The sequence below is a fragment of the Elaeis guineensis genome, chromosome 7 (assembly GCF_000442705.2).
Source record: "Elaeis guineensis isolate ETL-2024a chromosome 7, EG11, whole genome shotgun sequence".
NCBI classification, from domain to species: Eukaryota; Viridiplantae; Streptophyta; class Magnoliopsida; order Arecales; family Arecaceae; genus Elaeis; species Elaeis guineensis.
Genome location: NC_025999.2, coordinates 90,931,256 through 90,951,814, shown reverse-complemented (window position 1 = coordinate 90,951,814; position 20,559 = coordinate 90,931,256). Strand labels below are relative to the sequence as shown.

At 37.1% G+C, this 20,559-nt stretch overlaps 1 protein-coding gene and 1 pseudogene across 1 annotated transcript; one reads left to right on the top strand and one right to left on the bottom strand.

Moving 5' to 3' along the window:
- Window positions 1-9,731: 9,731 nt before the first annotated feature.
- Window positions 9,732-11,109, bottom strand: LOC105048462 (probable ribose-5-phosphate isomerase 1). Its single transcript, XM_029265574.2, has one exon. The coding sequence runs from the start codon at window positions 10,868-10,870 to the stop codon at window positions 10,040-10,042; it is 831 nt and encodes a 276-aa protein (XP_029121407.1). The 5' UTR covers window positions 10,871-11,109; the 3' UTR covers window positions 9,732-10,039.
- A 3,394-nt stretch (window positions 11,110-14,503) lies between these two features.
- LOC105048559 (protein PIN-LIKES 2-like) lies at window positions 14,504-16,540 on the top strand (annotated as a pseudogene).
- The last annotated feature ends 4,019 nt before the right edge of the window (window positions 16,541-20,559 follow it).

Genomic DNA, 20,559 nt, shown 5'->3' with positions numbered 1-20,559 from the left:
AGATTGAAAAAATCTTAGTGCTAAGCTTAAGAGTTATGAGATGAGTGATGAGTATATTATTAATATGAGTGCATGGATTGATTTAGAAATGAGATTGTTGAAAAATAAGATAATTGATAAAAATATTCAAGAACAAATAAATAGAGATGAAGAATATTGAAAAAAAATATCATTAAGAATTCTTGCTATAGTAAAAACTCTTGGTAAAAATAATTTGACTTTTCATGAAAAAAATGAAAAGATCTTTCAAGAAAATAATGAAAATTTTTTAAGTCTAATTGAAATGATTGCAGAATTCGATCTGGTAATGTAAGAACATATTTGATATATTAAAAATAATAAAATTCATACTCATTACTTTGGACATAATGTACAAAATAAATTGATAAATTTATTAGCAAATAAAATTAAAAATAAAATTATTAAAAAAATTATAGAAGTAAAATATTTTTCAATAATACTTGATTGCACTTCAGATGCAAATCATCAAGAGCAAATGTCTTTTATATTGCGATATGTAGATATTTCATCAAATCTAATCAAAATTATGAAATATTTTTTTGAATTCTTAAAAGTAGATGATACAACCGGAAAAGATCTTTTTGATGTCATTATGGATGAAATAAAATATATTGGACTTGATATTAATAATTTAAGAGGACAAGGATATGATAATGGATCTAACATGAAGGGCAAACAGTAAGGAGTGCAAAAAAAGCTTTTGGATATAAATCTTAAATTTTTTTATACATCATGTGGTTGTCACAATCTAAATTTAGTACTTTGTGATATAGCTAGTTTTTATACTAAAGCTATATCATTTTTTTAAGCGGTACAATGTATATATTCACTATTTTTTTCTACTAAATGATGAAAAATTTTACAAGATAATATTTTCTGTCTAATTCTTAAATCATTATCACAAATACGTTGGAAAAGTCGTATTAAAAGTGTTAAAGCAATAAGATTTCAAGCTCTACAAATAAGAGATACTTTATTGGAATTAGCAGAAGTTAGTGAAGATCCTCAAACTAAAAGTGAAGCTAATTGTTTAGCAACATATGAGCTTGAAAATTTTGAGTTTTTATTGGACATGACTATTTGGTATGATATATTATTTCCTGTTAACTCAATTAGCAAAAGTTTACAATCAAAAGATATGCATATTGATGTTGCTATAGAATAACTAAAATATCTTTTTTTTTTGAAAAATATAGAGAAGATGGATTTACATCCGCTATGATTTTTTCTAAAGAAATTGCATCTGAAATGAAAATAGAACCTAAATTTCATGATAAGCATATCATTCATAGAAAGAAATATGAGAATATTGACAATAAAATAATAAAATCTTTTAAAGAATCATTTAGAATTGATTATTCTTTATATATAGTAGATCAAGTAATTTTTTCACTCCAAAATAGATTTAAACAGTTTAAGATATATGAAAATATTTTTGATTTTCTATTTAGTGATAAAAAATTGAAGTCATTAGACAATGATAGTTTGAAAGAATATTGTCTTAATCTTGAATGTTCCTTAAAATATAATAACTACTCTGATATTGATGATTTAGATTTATTTTCAGAACTAAAAATAAAAAAAAAATTATACAAATGAAAGATAACAGTCCAATGGATATACTCAATCATATAAGATGACTCAACTCTTTTCCAAATATATATATTGCTTTTAGAATAATATTAACAATTTCAGTTAGTGTTGCTTCGACAGAAAGAAGTTTTTTAAAATTAAAATTAATAAAATATTACTTAAGATCAATAATGTTTTAAGAAAGATTAAATGGATTAGCTATATTATCAATTGAAAAATAAATGTTAGAAGAACTTGATTATAAAAATTTAATTAAAAAATTTATATCTCAAAAAATTAGAAAAATAAATTTTTTGTAAAAAATTTACATAAATTTTAATAAAAAATTATATTTTAATATTTAACTTTGGGCCTATAAATATGTTGAGCCGCCCCTGCATTTAAATTTCCAAAAGCAAAAATTGCTGTGTTGACTCTGTTTACAGGTAGGCGAATCACTTCTTTCGCTTTGATGGATGTGTGATTTGTCGTCTGCTCATCAACATATGGGGGATATTACGGGGAGCTGTCTCTAACTGAGGATAGCACACCCGCTCATCCATCTCTGTGCATGATGTTACAAAGTTAATATCTATCTTCTACTGAAAAATACAGTCCATGCATACACACACACCTACAAAATAATGCCATTATTACATTGGATAGGGTAGCACATGGGGATGAAATCACCAAAATCATCCTTTTTCTATACTCCTTTGTATAGCCATAGGTTTGCACAAATCAGACTGTCGGTTCTTTTTTAAAAAAAAAAAAACTGGTTCGAATTTTATGAATGATAGCATTTCCTTTTTGTATACGCATCAATATGAGGACAAAGTGTAGTACAATAAATTGAAACAGAATACTTATAGGGTAGCTGCAAGAATTTATAGTTGTTGTGTACATGTGTTAAGATTATGGAACCTTCCCTCCTCCACCGCACGTAAGGTATATCCACTCTCTCCAGGGACACCGCCGCTTTAGACGCACGTACACCCGGAGTCACGGTTTTGCCCCTCGGTCCTTCTGGGTAAAAGGCGCCTCACGTGGACAAGAGAGAGCCCGCACTACTTAAGCACATGTACACACCAGAGTTGTCCGATGTGGGACTATTAAAGGTGCCCTTACCTGACGCGCACTACTTAAGCACATGCACACACCAGAGTTGCCCGATGTGGGACTATTAAGGATGCCCTTACCGTGCCCTTACCTGACGCGCACTACTTAAGCACATGCACACACCAGAGTTGCCCGATGTGGGACTATTAAGGATGCCCTTACCTAACGCGCCACTGTTGTGTACACGTGTTAAGATTACGGAACCTTCCCTCCTCCACCGCCGCTTTGGACGCACGCGCACCCGGAGTCACGGTTTTGCCCCTCGGCCCCTATGGGCAGAAGGGGCCTCACGTGGGCAAGAGAAAGCCCGCACTACTTAAGCACATGCACACACCAGAGTTACCCGATGTGGGACTATTAAGGAGATCCCCCCCTCCCGCAGCCTGCCCACAACAATAGTGATGCCCATGGGATTAAAAATCCCTATGCGTCCATCGCATTTTTGTCTCTGCATGCTTCCACGCATCTGCCAATCGATGCAGATAAACCTTTCATGCAACAGTCCATAACTTCCGTATTAGAAGCTGATCCGTTGTAGTTGAAAGTTGAATTTTTCTGTAGTTGATTAAACTTTCAATCCTACCCTCATTTTGATCATCACTACAAGTTCATTAAGAAACCTTTCACCTCTCAGAATGTAATAACAATTAATCAAAAAGATAGTAAAATATAATAGCTAATTAAAGACCTGTCCGTTGATTAGCAGAAGAATAATTTATGTGCATCTTGGTAAAGCCGTTGATGAATCGATTTATTTGGGTTGAAGTATAGTTCCTTGAATTAAGAACTGGAGAGTTCATTGTTGTGCATTGTGAAAATGTGGTGATTATGAATTTTCTCGAGGTCTTTGATCGAGTAGGATCACCGACATTCATTATTGATTTTGAAAATGTGAACTCACTTCTGTAAAGGTTTGGGGATCTCTTTGGAGATATTTGGTTCACACAAAATGGAAGAAATGGAGGAAGGCAGAAAGCCTAGACCAGATTTCATTAAGGTAAATGAAATCAGTTAATGACAAAAGCAAAACATTAGCAAGAAAACAAAAGGAGCAGAATAACCAAGAAAACATCATAGAAAGGTTAAAGAAGGCAAAAAGAAAACCATTAGAAGGTAGTTTGCTGAAGGACAAGTATAGTTCGCTGAAAGACCAACGAAGTCAGGAGAGATCAAGTGACAACAGAATATCACGGACAGCCTGAATTTTCCTGCTTTCCTTATCATTCAGTGATGAAATCCAGTAGGTAAACAGTGAGGTACCCATAGTTGAAGTAGTTGAATGGACTGTCAATCGAGCTCTTGTTGTTGAAAGGTTTGATTGTTTCTTTGTTCCAGATCATGAACCTAACAACAGCACTGAGCAAGAGAACTCCATCCTTTCTTTAATACTGTACTGAGGATGACATCCTGTCATCTCATATCGATGCTAAGAAGGAGGTAGGTAGGATGGCATGGTTATGGAGAAGGTCAGTGAAGATATTCCAAATCTGGACGGCATAGTGACAATCGATGATGATATGTTGAGTAGTTTCCAAGCTTTCGTTTCTAAGCAAACACATGGAAGGACCTTTTCCAGCCTCTTTTCGGTGGTTAATGTTCTCTCTCTGTCGGACGGCTAACCAGGTGAAGACGGAGAAGATATAGGTTGGACCAGGTCCACCAGCTCAACAGTCAACCAGCCCAACCAGGAAACAACATGCACATACGCAAATGAAAATGAAATTAGAGGGGAAAGATGCAGTGCAAACATATCGCTTCATGATTAGACTGAGCCACCACTGAGCTAGCACCTAATCCAACCAATAATTTCATGTGAAGCTGGCGAGCTTCTAAGGTAGCGCCTCTCTCCAAATATTCATGAAATTGTTGGTTCCATCGGGGCCATTAACTTAGCAGTGGATTAGTCTAACCACGAACGAACATGAATAGGACACACACTAATAATGTAGCATGTGTTGCTCCCCTTCCCTCCTGTGTGTGTCTGTCTGTGGTTGGATTGGTCTACCACCGAGCTGGTGGGCTTGGTTCAATCAAGAACTTCTCCAATATTGTTTATCTGATGTATAGCAAAAGGAGGAGAAGTTGAAGAAATGATAATGGGACTTGAGTGAGAAGATTTGGTCACCTATCCATCACCAAGAAAGGCTATCAATTTAGATAGTCAGATCGGCAATTTATAGTGACCCAGTATCCTCTACAATGCACGGTTTGCACGGTAGAGTGCTGAGCATTGTGCAGCACTTGATGGCCGCAACCAAAAAATAAATAGCTATTAATAACGATATGTCGCGTATAGCATGTGAAGTTTTCTTATTTTATAGCCATCTATCTCTTGACAGAGGGTGTTAAGTACCGTCCAGTATTTTGCAATACAAACAACACACCACAGAGCATCCGTGCTCTTTTATAACTGCACTGAGAACTCCGAAAGAAGGCCAACGAGACAAGGAGAGTTCAAAGAACTTATCAACGGTTATTTTTGGGTGTGTGTCTCTCGGAGCAACAATTTTTCCAGCCCACTCGGCATATGTCAGGTGATGTGGATATCTCACCTCTCCAAGAAAAAGGGGCATCTGATTTTATCTAATCTTTTAAGAGCCGAAGTCAGAATTTGGAAAAGAGACATGCACTACTGAGGTATAAAGAAGATGATGTTCAGAAGAGTTGGTCTACTTGTGGTTTGTTGTGCTGAGTGGCCTGTGATGGAGCAGGATATGATTGGTAATTTTCCAAGACAGCAATTAAGACGTCTTTCGAAGAATTTCTCTCTTTAGCCGTCTCCTTGAAGAGTGACCAATGCTAATTTTAGAAAGTTAATATTTCCTGAGATAATCTCAAAAGAGTAGAGGTAGAATTTGATAGTCGTAATCTAGTCTTAAGTTGCTTCACAAACGACAAGGTTTCATCTGCGAATTGGAGGATACCAATTTTATCCATAGACGGTCCTGGGCATAACAATGCAGTCGGCCATTAAGCATGCTTGTGTGAATGTTTCTACTGAAACAAGCTCTCCTTGCTGAAGACTTCCTTTGTGTACAAACCAGCTTCCAATGTTGCCATTTATGACAAGCTGATTTGCTAGAGGCTTGGATTGCTGATCCAATCACACAATCTGGTAGAAAAGTCTCTTCTGGAAAAAAATGAGAGGAGAAACTCTCAATCCGAAGTTCCATTTTTATTCCAATTTCTAAAGAAAATAAAAATATCTTATCCTCAAAATCTCAATTCTTACTCTTTCGTAGTATTCAAATTCTATTCTAATTTTGTTTCCAATTTCAATGCCAATTACAAACCAAGTTACAAACCAAACATGTTAGAAAATATAGCGCTTTAGATCTCCATTCCATTTCCTAACCGCATGCACCCTAGAAGCTTTTTCAAAGTCAAATTTCAACCAAAAATCCTTCAACTCTGATGATTCGTAATAGTCTAAGATTGTGTGAGCACAAGTGTAACAAAACTTGATCGTGAAGAGGCAACAAGACTGTTTGTTCTGATGCAACTCATTAGGAAGATCATTTTGATGATGCAGTGGATTAAGCTGATGGGTACCAAGTCCCTGACATTGCATGCTGTCTTTTTCTTTGGGATCATGGTGAAATTAACTTTTAAGATGTCAACGTAGCCTTCACGAAAATTGGTGATCATGGATGACAAGTTTTTTATTGAAACGGCTTTGCGGTTTTACAAAGATGGGTGTTGGTTGCTTTTCATAAAAGCTGGTATGCCAAAACTGACGAGTGCCAAATCCTGAAAAATAAGTTCTATGAAAAACATAAGGAAAAAAAAAAAAAAAAGTCTCCAGTTTTTCATCAAATTATCATTACATGGGAAAACGCACGACTAGAAATTTAGACATTATCACCATGAATGATTCTGACAAGGACATCATAATCTTAGAAATTGGCAGATCCCATTAGCAGGTCTAGGATTAATGTGCGGAAAAAGTTGACTATTGAAGTCACACCTTGACCTTGTGAAGGAGTCAATGAAATCTGACATGCAGAACACTTCTCCTTTTTTGTTTTTTACTCAGTCAAATCGGAAGAGATTGATCCCGAGATTATAGGTATTTTCAGAGATGGTTTCTGATTCACTTAAGCTGAAAAACGGATGTTTGTATATTGCATGCGTCAAATTAAATCTATAACAACTGTGTCACAAGTCAATGAAAAAGATGAATGATTCCTATTAAGCTGGTGACCAAGATTAATCATAGAAGACAGATCAGGGTGATTTAGTCCCATTAGCATCGTGTTACGGAGGAACTTCACCACATCCAATTCATTTCTATACACTTACTTAGGATGGCATAGGCAGTATGCAAATAGAATTTTGTGGATCCACAATTAGTTAGCATTCTATCAGTATATTATTTTATATTTTGATCCAAGACCCGGGCGGCAAGGCCATAAAAAAAGGGGTTTAATAGCATTTTGGATGATTTGGATCACCATGAAATGCATAAAATATTAAATTGGCTGTTCCACCATGCACTGACTCCAGGAACGAAACTATATTATGGATGCACTAGAAACATTGAAGTGGTTCCCACCTACCTATGTAGCACAATCTGAGAAGCTATTTCTTTGTGGTGCCAGTTGAAGATTGAGAAACACGGTAGACTATTATACCGGTGATGCAAATATAATACAGAGCACCGCCCAGAGGCTATTGTTACTACTCGCTAAGAAAAAAAAGCTTATGCCAAAATTGGTCAATAGAAAACAGTAATAAAGCTCTATTTCGTTTTCTACAACTTCATCCGTGTTGTCGTACACTTTCTTGTCTGTCATGTATGCAAAACCTGTTATTTTGACCAGCCTATATATTTGTCACAGTCAGATATGGAAACAAATGCCCTCTATCAACAAACTCTATCAATGGCATATGGCAGGAACTGATATGCTCTCAGGGTTCATTAACAAATTCATTGTTCTTCTAAGTAGATAGTTGATGCTAGAAAAGTAGGATGATATGGCTCATCATAAACAATGTATGGGGAAATAGCCTCTCTTCTGTCAACAAATTGTGAAAAATTTCAATCATACAGTAAGATAATAAACAATAGAATGAAAAGTGAAATCTTTCAAAAGGTGGCCAATAAAGAAACCGTTAAAAATAAGAGAATATTCTTAGATTTCTTAGAGTTGAATGGATGCATAACTGAACAACTCTCAATATATCAGCAAAATGAAAATGCTAATTACAGGTTTAAAATGAGTAAATGCAATTGTTGTAAACTTTAAAAGTTTCGAGTGCAACAAACTTTACCATACAGCATCTGTCCTGTCAAAAGAAAGCAAATCATACGAAGGCAATTATATGAAGCATTAGATAACAGGAAAAATATAAACTGAAACTTATTGTTCTCACCTTCCTCCAAGTGTTAACCTAAAAACCTAATAATCCTCATCATGAAAAAAGATGGCCCACAAAAGGTTGCCCTTCAGTAGCATGCCTAACAAAGAAGTTAATTTGTTGAAAGGATCGATATTTATTTTTGCACAGGAAAAGGGCAGTCAAATTTTTATATTTCTAGAACTGCCGCTAAAGTAATAAAATATCACTAAGCACAGATATTGATCCTTTTAACAAGCCTGAAATACATTCCAGCCAAAAAAAAAAAAATGGTCGAAGTACCTCTCCTTAACTAACCTCTTAGAATGAGCAGCATGACAGCATTTCCACTTGTTCTTACCTGGCTGTTGATTCCTCCAAACCCACCCATAGACCAGTTGAGAAAAGGCAAACTGGTTAACCATATAATCCTTATACTAAATTACCCCCCAAAATTACAGATGAATATATGAAATTTAACCTCCTCTTTGCAAAACAATGTTTTCACCTTTCAACACAGGAACTAAACTGGGAACAAAAAAAATCTTTGGCACCTGATTCGCATCAGTGTCTAGATTAAATAATCTATTTGTCATGCTTAACTGACAAGTTTGGTAGCGTCCTGAACTCAACATAGAGGAGTACCAAGATCATATAGCTAATTAGAAACAACAAGAGCACCTATAAAATTCGAGGTGACACCTTTAGTCAAAATAATTTTTGACATTTAGGTAAGATGGTGCACATACACATGAGCAAACTAGGATATCTCATCTAACAGAATGAGAAGATCTTGACAGCAAGTTCGCATCAATTCTACTCTATCAACATCAGCTGAACTATAAAACCAGCAGAAACTAGTTGGACCAAAAACTTTCATCTATTAGCTTCTCCAGGTATTAACAATAAACAGGACTCTTTTTGTATATTTAACCAAAAAGTGCCATTTATTAATTTCCACAGATGCGACAATAGTTTCATCTATAAAGTAATATAATGATAAATTGAAATTTCTTGCTAAAATTAACCAAACTGCCAATTATTATTTTCCACAGATGACAACAGTTTCACTTGCACAGTAATGGAATGTCCTTTTGTGAGAAAAAGTACAACAGCCATTGCATTTAAATAATAATAATAATAATAATAATAACACGAAAATCGATCGTTTTATTCAAGTATCTACTACCAATACAAAACAATGTAATCTTAAATTGCAAGACAAAGATCCTTTCTCAATGCTCCATGACAGACACAATCAGCAGAAGCCATCGCACAAAAGATGTTTTATCTGTTTAGCATTTATAAATATTATCTTGAAAACTGAAAACTCTTGCTAAATTTACCCAAAAAACCAATGCTTACTATCACAGACACGACAACATATCTTCCCTGGGAAAGTAATGTAATATTGGAATGTGATTTGTAAGAAAAGTGCAACAGTTTCATATAACATATAATGAAAATATAACAAGGAAGCCCTTTATCAAGTATCCAGTACACAAACAAAGCATGTAATCTTTGTTAAAAAAAAAATAAAAATGTAATCTCAATTTACAAATCAAAGTACCACTCTAAAATTATGAAAACGAAGAACCATTCTCAAAACACAAAAACAGAGCACCGCGGCAGTCAATAACTATTCTCAGAGGCTTTCCACTCTTTATACCACATCCATGTAAGAAAAATGAGAAGTAAATCCAACTCATTTTAATATCATATCCATTTTACTAATACTAGATTAGCAACAAAACCCACGGAAAAAGCCATGGAACTCCAATTCTCCCCTCCTCCTACAACATAGATTTCACCATTCATCGGAAAACAAAATTTCCATAAAATACTACAACAAAATTGTACCCTCCACGGAGTACTAGTCCAAAAAAAAAATGCCATCAATTCCCTGCAAGAGGCAGGACACAAGACAAATAAAAATCAAAATTTTCTTGCTCAATGTAATTACCTCAAGAGGCCGTGGCTCCCCCCTCTACTTCTCCATGAAAGTTACGCCATTCTTCCCAGCCACGATCACGGACGTCGCCATACCCAGAAACATCCCGTGCTCCACGACCCCGGGGAACCTCAGCATTGAATCACTCACGGCATCCAGATCGCCACTGATCCCCCTCTCGAAGTACAAATCGATAATGTAGTTCGAATTATCCGTAACAAAGGGCATCTCAACCCCCTCCTTATCGGAAAAAGTCCTCAGCTTTGCATTGAATCCAGGATCGTTATCGAACAGCCTCTCGAGCTGCCCGAGGGTGTACTTCCAGCAGAAGGGGACCACCTCCACGGGCACGGCGAGGCCGCTTCCCCCAAGGCAAGGGACCAGCTTGGACTCATCGACGATGACCACGAAGCGGCGGCTGGCGCCCTCGATCATCTTCTCCCGGAGGAGGGAGCCGCCGCGGCCCTTGACGAGGTTGAGCGCGGGATCGACCTCATCGGCACCGTCGATTGAGAGGTCGACGACGGGGTGGGCGTCGAGGTCAGAGAGCGGGATGCCAACGGCGGCGGCGTGGGCAGCGGTTTTCAGGGAGGTGGGAATGCCGACGATGTCGCGCAGGACGCCCCGGCGGAGGAGGTCACCGAGGCGGTCCAGAGCGTGGGCGGCGGTGGAGCCGGTGCCGAGGCCGAGGACCATGCCGGACTCGACCAGGTCGACGGCGCGGTGGGCGGCGATGCGCTTGAGGTCGTCCTGGGTGAGGGCGGCGGCCGTCGGCGGCGGTGAGGACACCGGAAGGCGGTCGGCGAAGAGGTGGTGGGGGAAGGAATGCCCCAAATCTAGGGCTTGAGGGTAGAACGCGCCCCGCATCTCGATTAACGAAATAAGAAACCGGATTTTTATGTGACTTTTGGGGAACTGGAGATCTCGGGATCGAGGTTTTGGGATTAATTCCTCCGCATGGATAGGAAAAGAAAAAAATGCGGGCTCTTGTGGGGAGAATTCTAGGGTTAGGGTTTCATTGGCGTGCGGAATCTCCCTCCCTTTTTTGGGGGGTCGAGACTCGAGCGGCAGGAGAGGAGAGAAACAAGAGGCAACGTTGGACGGTTGGAAATCGTTTTCCCCTGAGATTTGGAGCTTTGATTGGCTGGTCAGCGTGCGCGCAATGCAGACGCCAGTGCGAATTGATGCACAACACGTAGGCTAACATAAATGATATTTTTATCTATTTGTGATATTGTTACTGTCTCTGCATATCAGATCATGATCTGCTGCTTTTAGCTTTTAATGGGAAGTTAACGACCAGTCGTGACTAACGACTGATATATACAAGGGTCCATGCTAATTATGCAATGGCTCATGTATTCTGCTTGATAAGAGACGTTGATTTGATGAGTAGCATATGTGAAAGACTTTGTCTAAATTTAGGTTTTAATAGGAAGTCAGTTATGACTAACGACTAACATGTACAAGGGTCCATGATAATTAAGCAATGACTCGTATTCTGTTTGGTAGGAGATATTGATTTGATGAGTGACAAATGTGAAATACTTTGTTTAAATTTAGCTTTTAATAGGAAGCTAACAATCAGTTATGACTAACGACTGACAATTATGCAATGTCTCATGAATTCTGCTTGGTAGGAGACGCTGACTTGATGAATGGCACATGTGAAATACTTTGTTTAAAAGCTCATATACGGGATCAAGTTGGCCGTCGCTGATGGGAGAATCGGTCATATCCATTTATGAAGTTTGTAGAGACTTGTAGAGAAGATCCTACGTGTCCTATAAGAGTTAGGGTTATGTCATAATTTTTTTTTTAAAATTAAATTTATCATCAATATAGAAAATTATCTCATTTACTTTATATATGTAATGGTCTCTCCTCTACAAAGTGATATAGTGCATGAGTGGATAAGATACATTTAAGAGCATATTGAATGATAAATGAAGAGTCCACATAGATATTTCCATGCATATGTCCAAAAATTGTATTTGCTTAATTTAAAGATTTTTTTTCCTACGGAGATCAAATAGTTTTGTAAGATCTTAAATTGAACGGATAACCATGATAATATATGGAGGATAGTGATAACTAGATTTTTTTTATCTTAATTTTACATCTTTCATTTTTGTAATCAAAATTTTTTATTTATATTTATGTTGTGTCAAACCAACACAAATTCTTATTTGATTTACTTAAATTTATTTTATTAATATTGAATTTATATTAACAATGATGCGTGAAAGAAACATAGTTCGATTATAGATAAATGGACCTATCTATCTCCACCCCATATTAATTTTTTTCATTCACTTAAATCAAATGATGGGCTTGCCTTGCTAGATTTACTAGCTTATAAGATATACTTAATAAAAAAAATTGATAAATAAAATGATGATTGACATTTCTGTTGGAATAAGTAGGTCCTGCCATATATACTAGTTAATTATATATGGACACAGTTGCAAGATCAAAGAAGGAAATAGGAAGATATGGCTCGGTCCCTATTTTTTAATTGTGTAATGGATATTTTATTCTTTAATTAAGGGGCCTCCTGTGTAATGACCGATTTGCCTCGGAAAGACTAGCTTCTTTCACCTCTCTGTGTACCATGGTATATCTATTTTTAAAAATTGCGGATACTTCAATATAAACTCAAATCCAAAACGTAAAGTCTGCGAAAAGAAGCAACACGTACTAAAAATTTAATATGTAGATGTATACTAGAGATGGGCAATGAGTTATACTTGATACGGTATGATCAGATCATCAAATCAAAATTTTAATGGACCGTATCAGATATGGCCCATATAGCAATTGGGTTGTATCTGGCACAGCTCGTTTAAAAAAAATTTTGATTTTGCATGGCCTTAGGTTTAGGAGCAGCGGGCCATATCAGGCATGATCTGTTGGTCTGTTAGGTCCGTGAATTTGATGGATCTATTTTTTGAAATTTTAAAATAAAAAATAAAAAAAATATTAAATGATAAAAATATATGAAAGATAGAAAATAAAAAATAAAAAAATTATATCTTCAATTTATTAATACTCATAATATTAATACATATTAAAATTTAAAAAAATTAAAAAAATTTAATGAATGATGAATTTTTTTAAAATTAAAAATATGAAAAAAAATTATTTTTTATAATTATTAAAAAGATTAAATAATTTAAAAATATAATAAGAATCTTGTTTCGCACGAGGACCGCAACCAAAAGTCCATAATGGATAAAATAGGCCATGCCTTGGCTGGGCTGGCACATGGGCTAAATCATGCTTGGCTCGTAAATCGTGCCAGCCCAGGCTCTTACAGACCGTGCCAGGTCTGAGCCGTAAAATCTATGACCCAATCCAATCTCTTTATATGTGATGTATCTCACATTATTTATTACTGTAACAAGTGGATCGTGCCAATCATGGCTCAATTCATACCGAATAGAATAATGTAATGGGCGGCTTGATCCAATGCCCATGTCTCATGTATACATGGGAAACATAGGAAGTTAGAAGGTTTATTTGGTATATATATAATGGTGAAGGCATGACATCAACTATTCATACCCTTTTAAGCAAATCATTTTTCCAATCATTAATAGGAGAGATGCATTAAGAGTCTTATCATCAATGCAAAAAGTGCTGGCTGTATTCTTTATTTGATAAAATTTAGTGATCATAAATTTGAGTAATATTCTTATAGTTTTAAATCTCAAGTAGATAGCATCCGGGTCCTCTAGTGATTAAAGATAAGAGAACGGAAAGGAGAAAAGGAGGAAAGGAAGAAAGGATGGAAGGAAAAGAAAGATAGAAAGAAACGTAAGAAGGGATAGAGAGGAAAAAAATAAAAGAAAAGAAGAAAAAAAATGAATGTAAAAAAAGAATTAAAAAAAAAATAAAAAAAATAAAAGATGCTAGCAGATGCTCGATCAGGATGGGATAGCGCGGTATTCCTTATCCTACTGAATTTAAAATCTTGCATCCCCAATTTCAAAATAGCTTCTACTCCTGTAATTTATTTTGGGTTTGTGTCTAAGCCGGAATCTAGAGATAAAAATGGGGCCAAAATCTGTTACCTTCTTAAGCAAACCGCTGATGGAACAACCATACATGACCAGGTGCACGTGGGCCGGGTCCTTTGATCCCCGTGGTAGACCCACCCGGGACCCTCTGATGGGAGAAACCGGGGCTTACCGGCTCCCAACTTTGACCTGTTTCATAATGCTTGTGACTTCACCCGGTAAACATACTGCTATCATCTGATGTCTCCCCATCGCGACCCTCCGTCGGGCCAGGGTCTCAAAAGGAGGACAAAAGAGAGCGGCCGATTCTGTCCGTAATCGGACGGCCTGGCGAAGGCTTTATTCTGTCCGTATTATACGAGAATACTGTCCGAGTCCGGGTATCGTCACCGCTCCTCCAGAAACTTTTTTTTTTTTTTGATGATGAGGAAGGCGGACACTCCTATTGAATAAAACTCTGACCCGTTTGTTCCTATTGGAGACTGGGAAGCCAAAGATCATAGTTGGCAACGGCTTTGAACGCAATACGTTTGTTAGGAAAAGTTCGAATCTTTCCCTCTCTTTTGATTGTGGGGTAAGCTTTCGGGCGCCACTGATCGAATTAATCACTGTTCCGTGAGCTTTTTCTTTGAAATTTGTGGTATCCTTGTATAAATCTCTAGATAGATTTCTGCTATGAAATTCCTGACTCGGTTCTTAATATTTTATGATTTGCTGCTACATTTTCATTGCTTGCGACCTAAACCGGCTGTTACTTCACGAAAGGTCGATTTTTTTTTTCCTGTTTTCCTCGTCTGTATTTAAAAAATCTTTAGTGAAATCTCTAAAACCCTAGCAGAATCTCCTGAACCTGTTTCATAGATCTTGCCATACCTTCAGACTCGTGTTTTTTGCTTGGAAATTCCATTGTTGTTCGGATCAAAAGTTCTTCATTTCCAATTAGAAACTTTGTGAATCCTAGGAGAAAAAAACCCAGCTTTTGATGCTCAAGTAAGTTGAGATCATGTATGTGACTGTGTACTGATGGAAGCTGAGTAACTTATTTGATTCCGCTTCAAAACCTCTAGTATCACCTAAAATACGAAGAAGGAGGAATCATTGTTCGCTGCCATGGATCAAATGAAAAACCAAAACGAGGACTTGCTGTCTTCCGTGGTGCCCCTGATGAAAGCTTTTATTCCTCACGGTCATCGGCCTCATTCTCGCCCACCCGAAAACCCAAATTGTGCCAAGAGCCACCTTCAATCTCCTCAGCAAGCTTGTCTTCCGTTATAATTTGGTCATGACTGGATTTGGCAACACGGGGAACCTCCAAATTGCTGTTGTTGGATCAGTCTGCCATAGCGCAGACAACCCGTTCGGACCAGATTGCCTCAGGAGGGGTGTTGCTTATGTCTCTTTTGCGCGGCGGGTTGCAGTGTCCTTGTTTATACCTTGGTCTATCACATGATGGAGCCACCTATGTGGTAGTACAAGATAGTCTTGGAGGGGAGTGAGATGGAAGAGCAGCCCATAGATAACATTAGCAAACAACTGCTTCATGAAGCTGAATGGCCTGGGATGGTAAACAAGGAGACAGAACATTCGAAGACACCATTTATTGCCAGAGTCTTTGCAAGTATTTTAGGCTCTTCACAGAACACTTTCCTAGACCTTGATTTAAATGAAGGAGGTGCAGGTGCCGAGCCTAGTAGTCCAAAGTCTCTCAGGTGTTTGGCAGAGTCAAAGGTTGGTCGGCGGATTAGAACTGTGGCCGAAGAGAGTCCAATCCAACACATTTTGCATCCTCCAACCATTTCTTCTTTGCTGGCACTTACAGTAGGGACGGTTCCCTTATTTAGAGATTTTGTATTCGACTGATGCACCACTCACATTCTTCACAGATAGTTTGGAAATTTTGGCAGGATCTGTGGTGCGCTTGGTGATGCTGATTCTTGGAGGAATGGTTGCAGAGGGTCCTGATGGTTCTGCTCTTGGTAACAGAACTATGATTGGGATCACTGTGGCAAGGCTATTGGTGCTTCCACTTGTGGGGATTGGTGTGGTTGCTTTGGCAAATAAATTGAATTTTTTGGTTGGAGGAGATCAAATGTACTGCTTGGTACTTTTGTTGCAGTACACGATGCCAAGTGCTATATTGGTAGGAGCCATTGCTAGCTTGAGGGGTTATGCTGTCAAGGCAGCTTTGGTGCTTTTGTTCTGGCAGCACATCTGTGCAGCATTCTCTCTCTCGGTTTATATTGTTATTTACTTGAAGTTGCTTTCCTACGTGTGAGGATAGAATGCTCCAACTCGTTAGTTGGTTGATTGCATGTTGAGCAAATGATGGCAGCTGTACTGAACTATCGGATGCTATGGCTATTATTCAACCTTAATGTATTAATGTCATTAAATTGTGATTGAAGCTCTTGTATACAACATGCATAAAGGAGTAACTCTGTGCATGGTTTATTTGGAGTTGACCCAAGTCTCTCAATTTTGTTTGTGAGTTATTTGATATATAATTATTGGTTCGTTGGGCTAGTCTTATTTTGTTTCAGTTATACCCAAAGTAGACTTTTGCAGAGATGAGCTTTACCTATGTATTATTCATGATTTATATGGACCTGAAGCTGTATCTGGTTCACTGAAATTTGTGGCACAATCTCTTTCTAAACATTGACCGGCAAATTTATTCTGACATGAGCTTCAGTTAATCTTGTGTATTGGAACAGCTGTGCCTGAAAATTATTCGATGGTGTGGACTGTGGATCTTGAGAACTAGACTGGCTTTAGAAATTTGAGAATCTGCTACTTTCTTGTGGAAGCTCAGAACTTCCTGATAAATATGTTGATAGATGAACTGTTTTATAGACATGACCTATTTACCTTCAAATTTTTAGATGAACTGTTGATGGATGAGATGCATTTCTTTTGATAGAAAGCAGCACATATTTTATTTTTGTTGTGTTCTTGAAGCCTATTGTATGGTCCTTAGGTTTGATTATTAATGTGGATCTACTTTTGCATATATTGGTCTTTAATGGATCTTAGCAGTACATGGATGCATTCGTGATCAAGAATGCTAAAATGAAAAGGCTTCCGCCTCTGCACACCTTTCTGCCATCACAAGATTGTCCTTTTGCTTATATATATATATATTGGTCAACTTTATTGTTTGAATCAAGACACTTTGCAGTATATAACCTTGATTGGCTTTCACTAAAATCCATATCCTTTTTTCACTCATCTTTGTTTGCATTTTGGATTGGCAGTGTCTATCCAGTGGAAATTTGCCTTTGGAGATGTGTAGTCTTTACATGCTGGTAAAGCTTAAGTGATTTCGTTTAAGAAAGAACTTTTTTGTGTGTATATGTGTGCATGTACTTGAAAAGAACAGTATTGAGACCTGCATCATGAGTAAGAGTGTTTAACAACAAAGATTTGTTAACATCAATATAAATGAATAGAGATATGTTTGTTTGTCGTGGATCAGTAATAGCAGTAAAAAATATAGTTATTAACGATTAACGAAGTTAGGCTTAGCACCAGCAGGTTAAAAAAATGAAAATCAATTGATATTTTCATTTGTTTCCAATGGGCATGGGAGAGTATAATCTTTTCATGTCTCTGGGTTTCATTTAGGAGGTATGAAAGGAGGGACAGGATACCTTGTAATGACCAGGTGGAAGTAGAGAGAAGGGATTGGAGGAAGCTTTCTGTGGGGAAGAACACAACCTTTAGTGTATGGTGGCAAGCAGAAATCGATTAAGCTGAACACAGAATGATGCATTTTGATGTTATTTTTGTATTAGGACTGCAGATAAACCCCTTTTTTGCTTGTCTATGGCCTTTAGAAGTCTTGGGACTGTCCGTACAATGGTCAATTTTTATTTTTAATTGACTTGAGATTTTGCTGTTCCATGAACTGAGTTTGATAGGAAATTATGAAAGAAACTTGGTTTGGGAAGTCCCAGTTCATCATCACCTTACATGAAAAGTTTGACTTCACAGTTCGCTAGGAGAATTTGGACAATGGTCTACTCCCCTCTTAGTTGATAAGAAGTAGTCAGTTTTCTGAGCTGGGATTGAGAAAAATTTGGCAAGGAAACATGGTCTAGAGTCCTAATAACTGATGGTTCGGCCTCAAGGAATCAAAAACATTAAAGTAACATTATCTGCATGTTACATTATCACTGTTAACTTGCTTTGTGCTTTAAGAGATTGTGTGGTTAATAAGCACTTGCACAAGACCTTATATGAGAAATTATGAGGCTTGGTCTCAACTCTAGGGGAAATTTAATGCAGAAAAAGCTCATTCAAGCTGATATCAAGAATTCTTAAAGCTTTTGGTGGTGATTCTGTTCTCATGTGAGTCATCTAATTCTATATGCAGTTTCCAAGCTGTTTGACATGCATCAGCAGATGAGGATTCTGGAGCTGCATGGGTTGCTTTATTTGGCTTAAATTTTTATTGAGGTAATTCAGGCATGATCGAGGTTTGAACTTCCCTCAGTGTCTACAACTCCTCAAATCAATTTTCACTGGAAGTTCTCATAGTCTCTCTCTGGATGGCCACATCTTTAAACAGATATTCCTTGCCTTTTCTTCTTCTTCTTCTTCTTTTTTCAAATGTCATAAAGGGTAATATAATCTTAAGTCTCTTCTGGTTTTTCCTTTCATTACATAACCTGACATGCTATTGATATTTGTCATAAAGGGTACAAGTTGGCCAAAGTTGGAGACATGTTAGTGCAAGAACTTAACGTTGTAATTCTTCTAAATTTCATTATGTACATATATATGATGGGGCCTTTTTGATACTACAAGATTTGATGTAACTAAAAATTCTTTGAGATTATAATATCTGTGGGTGTTGCTAGGAATTCCATCCTAAGCAATACTTATGCACTGGTTAACTGGCTTTGGGTAGTCTTTAGCACAATATAATTTGGGCCATGCACACATTAGCTACAATACATATAGGGGTTATTTACTTATTTTGGTTCACTTCATCTTATTTATGTTTCCTTTGTCTGCTTACTTAAAGGTTGCCCTGTCACTAACTTATGATTTAAACATCATTTGTTGGAGCTATTCATGGGGCTTTACATTTTTGCTGTGTTTTTCCAGTTTTCCGTTATCTGGAATCAATTACTTCACCTTCTTTTTCCTTTTTTTTATTGGATAAAAAAATATCCTCAACCCTGATGCCCCTTATTATACTTCAGTGTTTGCTGCAATATCTTTCGCAGGTTCATCAGCTTCTGTTTGCACCATCTTTACAGTAATACCGCAGTTTTCTTAGCTTTTCTCATGTCATAAAAGATTCATATATAAAAACAGGGAGCAATGTAGCTAACGTAACCTTGCTTGTGAAATGAGTGTATATCAGAAAACTATTTCTTGTAGGTGTTTGTCTTCTTCAATAGTCTTCTTCAATAGTAGTCCATTTTCACTGCTGATTTTTCTATTGGGCTGTCTTCCCAAATATTTGTTGCAAAAACGATGAGTATGTTTGCTCTTATTTTTGTGCATCATAGAGAATCTGATTTTGTCTTTGCCTTCTCTGAGTAATAAATTTATATGGAGGCAGCTTTTAGCTATTCGGCCCGGCTTTGCGCCTCCACTGAACAGCCAGGATGTTATAATAGGTAACAAGAAATTAAGGACTGGAAAGGCTTGCTAATTACTATTTATAAAAAAAAAAAAAGAAAAAATCTTCAGCGGTCCACAACGTGTAGATGAAGCTATAGACTAGATAGCCTCGTTTGATGTTGAGCATGCTGGAAACTGGTTGTGGACTGACTAAGCTATAGATCCTTTCGTGATATTTTATTTTCTAATTTTTTTAATATATTCATACCATCTTATCAAAAAAAAAAATTATAAGATATATTTTGCCTTTAGTTGACACAATCTTGTTCTTCTGTGAGTAATTTCTGAAAGGATCAGAGATGTCCAGAATAATTACTGTTACCATACTACAGATCATGGAAATACGTTAAGGCAGCAATAGAACTATGGACTGTCATGTTTTGCAGTAATCTGAATCCATTCGAGATCTGCTCAGCTCTAGTAACTGAATACCTACTCAATGCCGTCGCTTTGGTATGTGAGCCTCCTAAAAGGTTGTTTGGTCTCACCTACATCATGTCGTCTTGACCATTGGGGTACATGCAGGATAGGGAGACCACAATATGTTTCAAAGCTAAGATACGTTTGTTGGGTCTAGCCAGTGAGCTAGATCTAGCTCTCCACTAACATTGCATCTAGGTTTAGCAGAACGTGAAGCTACCAACTCGTCCAAAATATCTCTGTTTGATAAAATGCTAGCCTTGATGGAGGAAAGTAACTGCAGTAGCGCCTGTATATATTCACTCCCTTGAACAGCAAAAGCATCTCTAGATAATATTATAGAAGGTATTTACTTAAAAATTATTTATTAATTCATGTAATTAAAAAAAAAAAAAAAGGGTTGTATCTCGGTCTCTCATCCTCTATGGGATGTGGCACGTCTCTACAAGCTTGGGACTGACAAGGTTCGACCTCCGT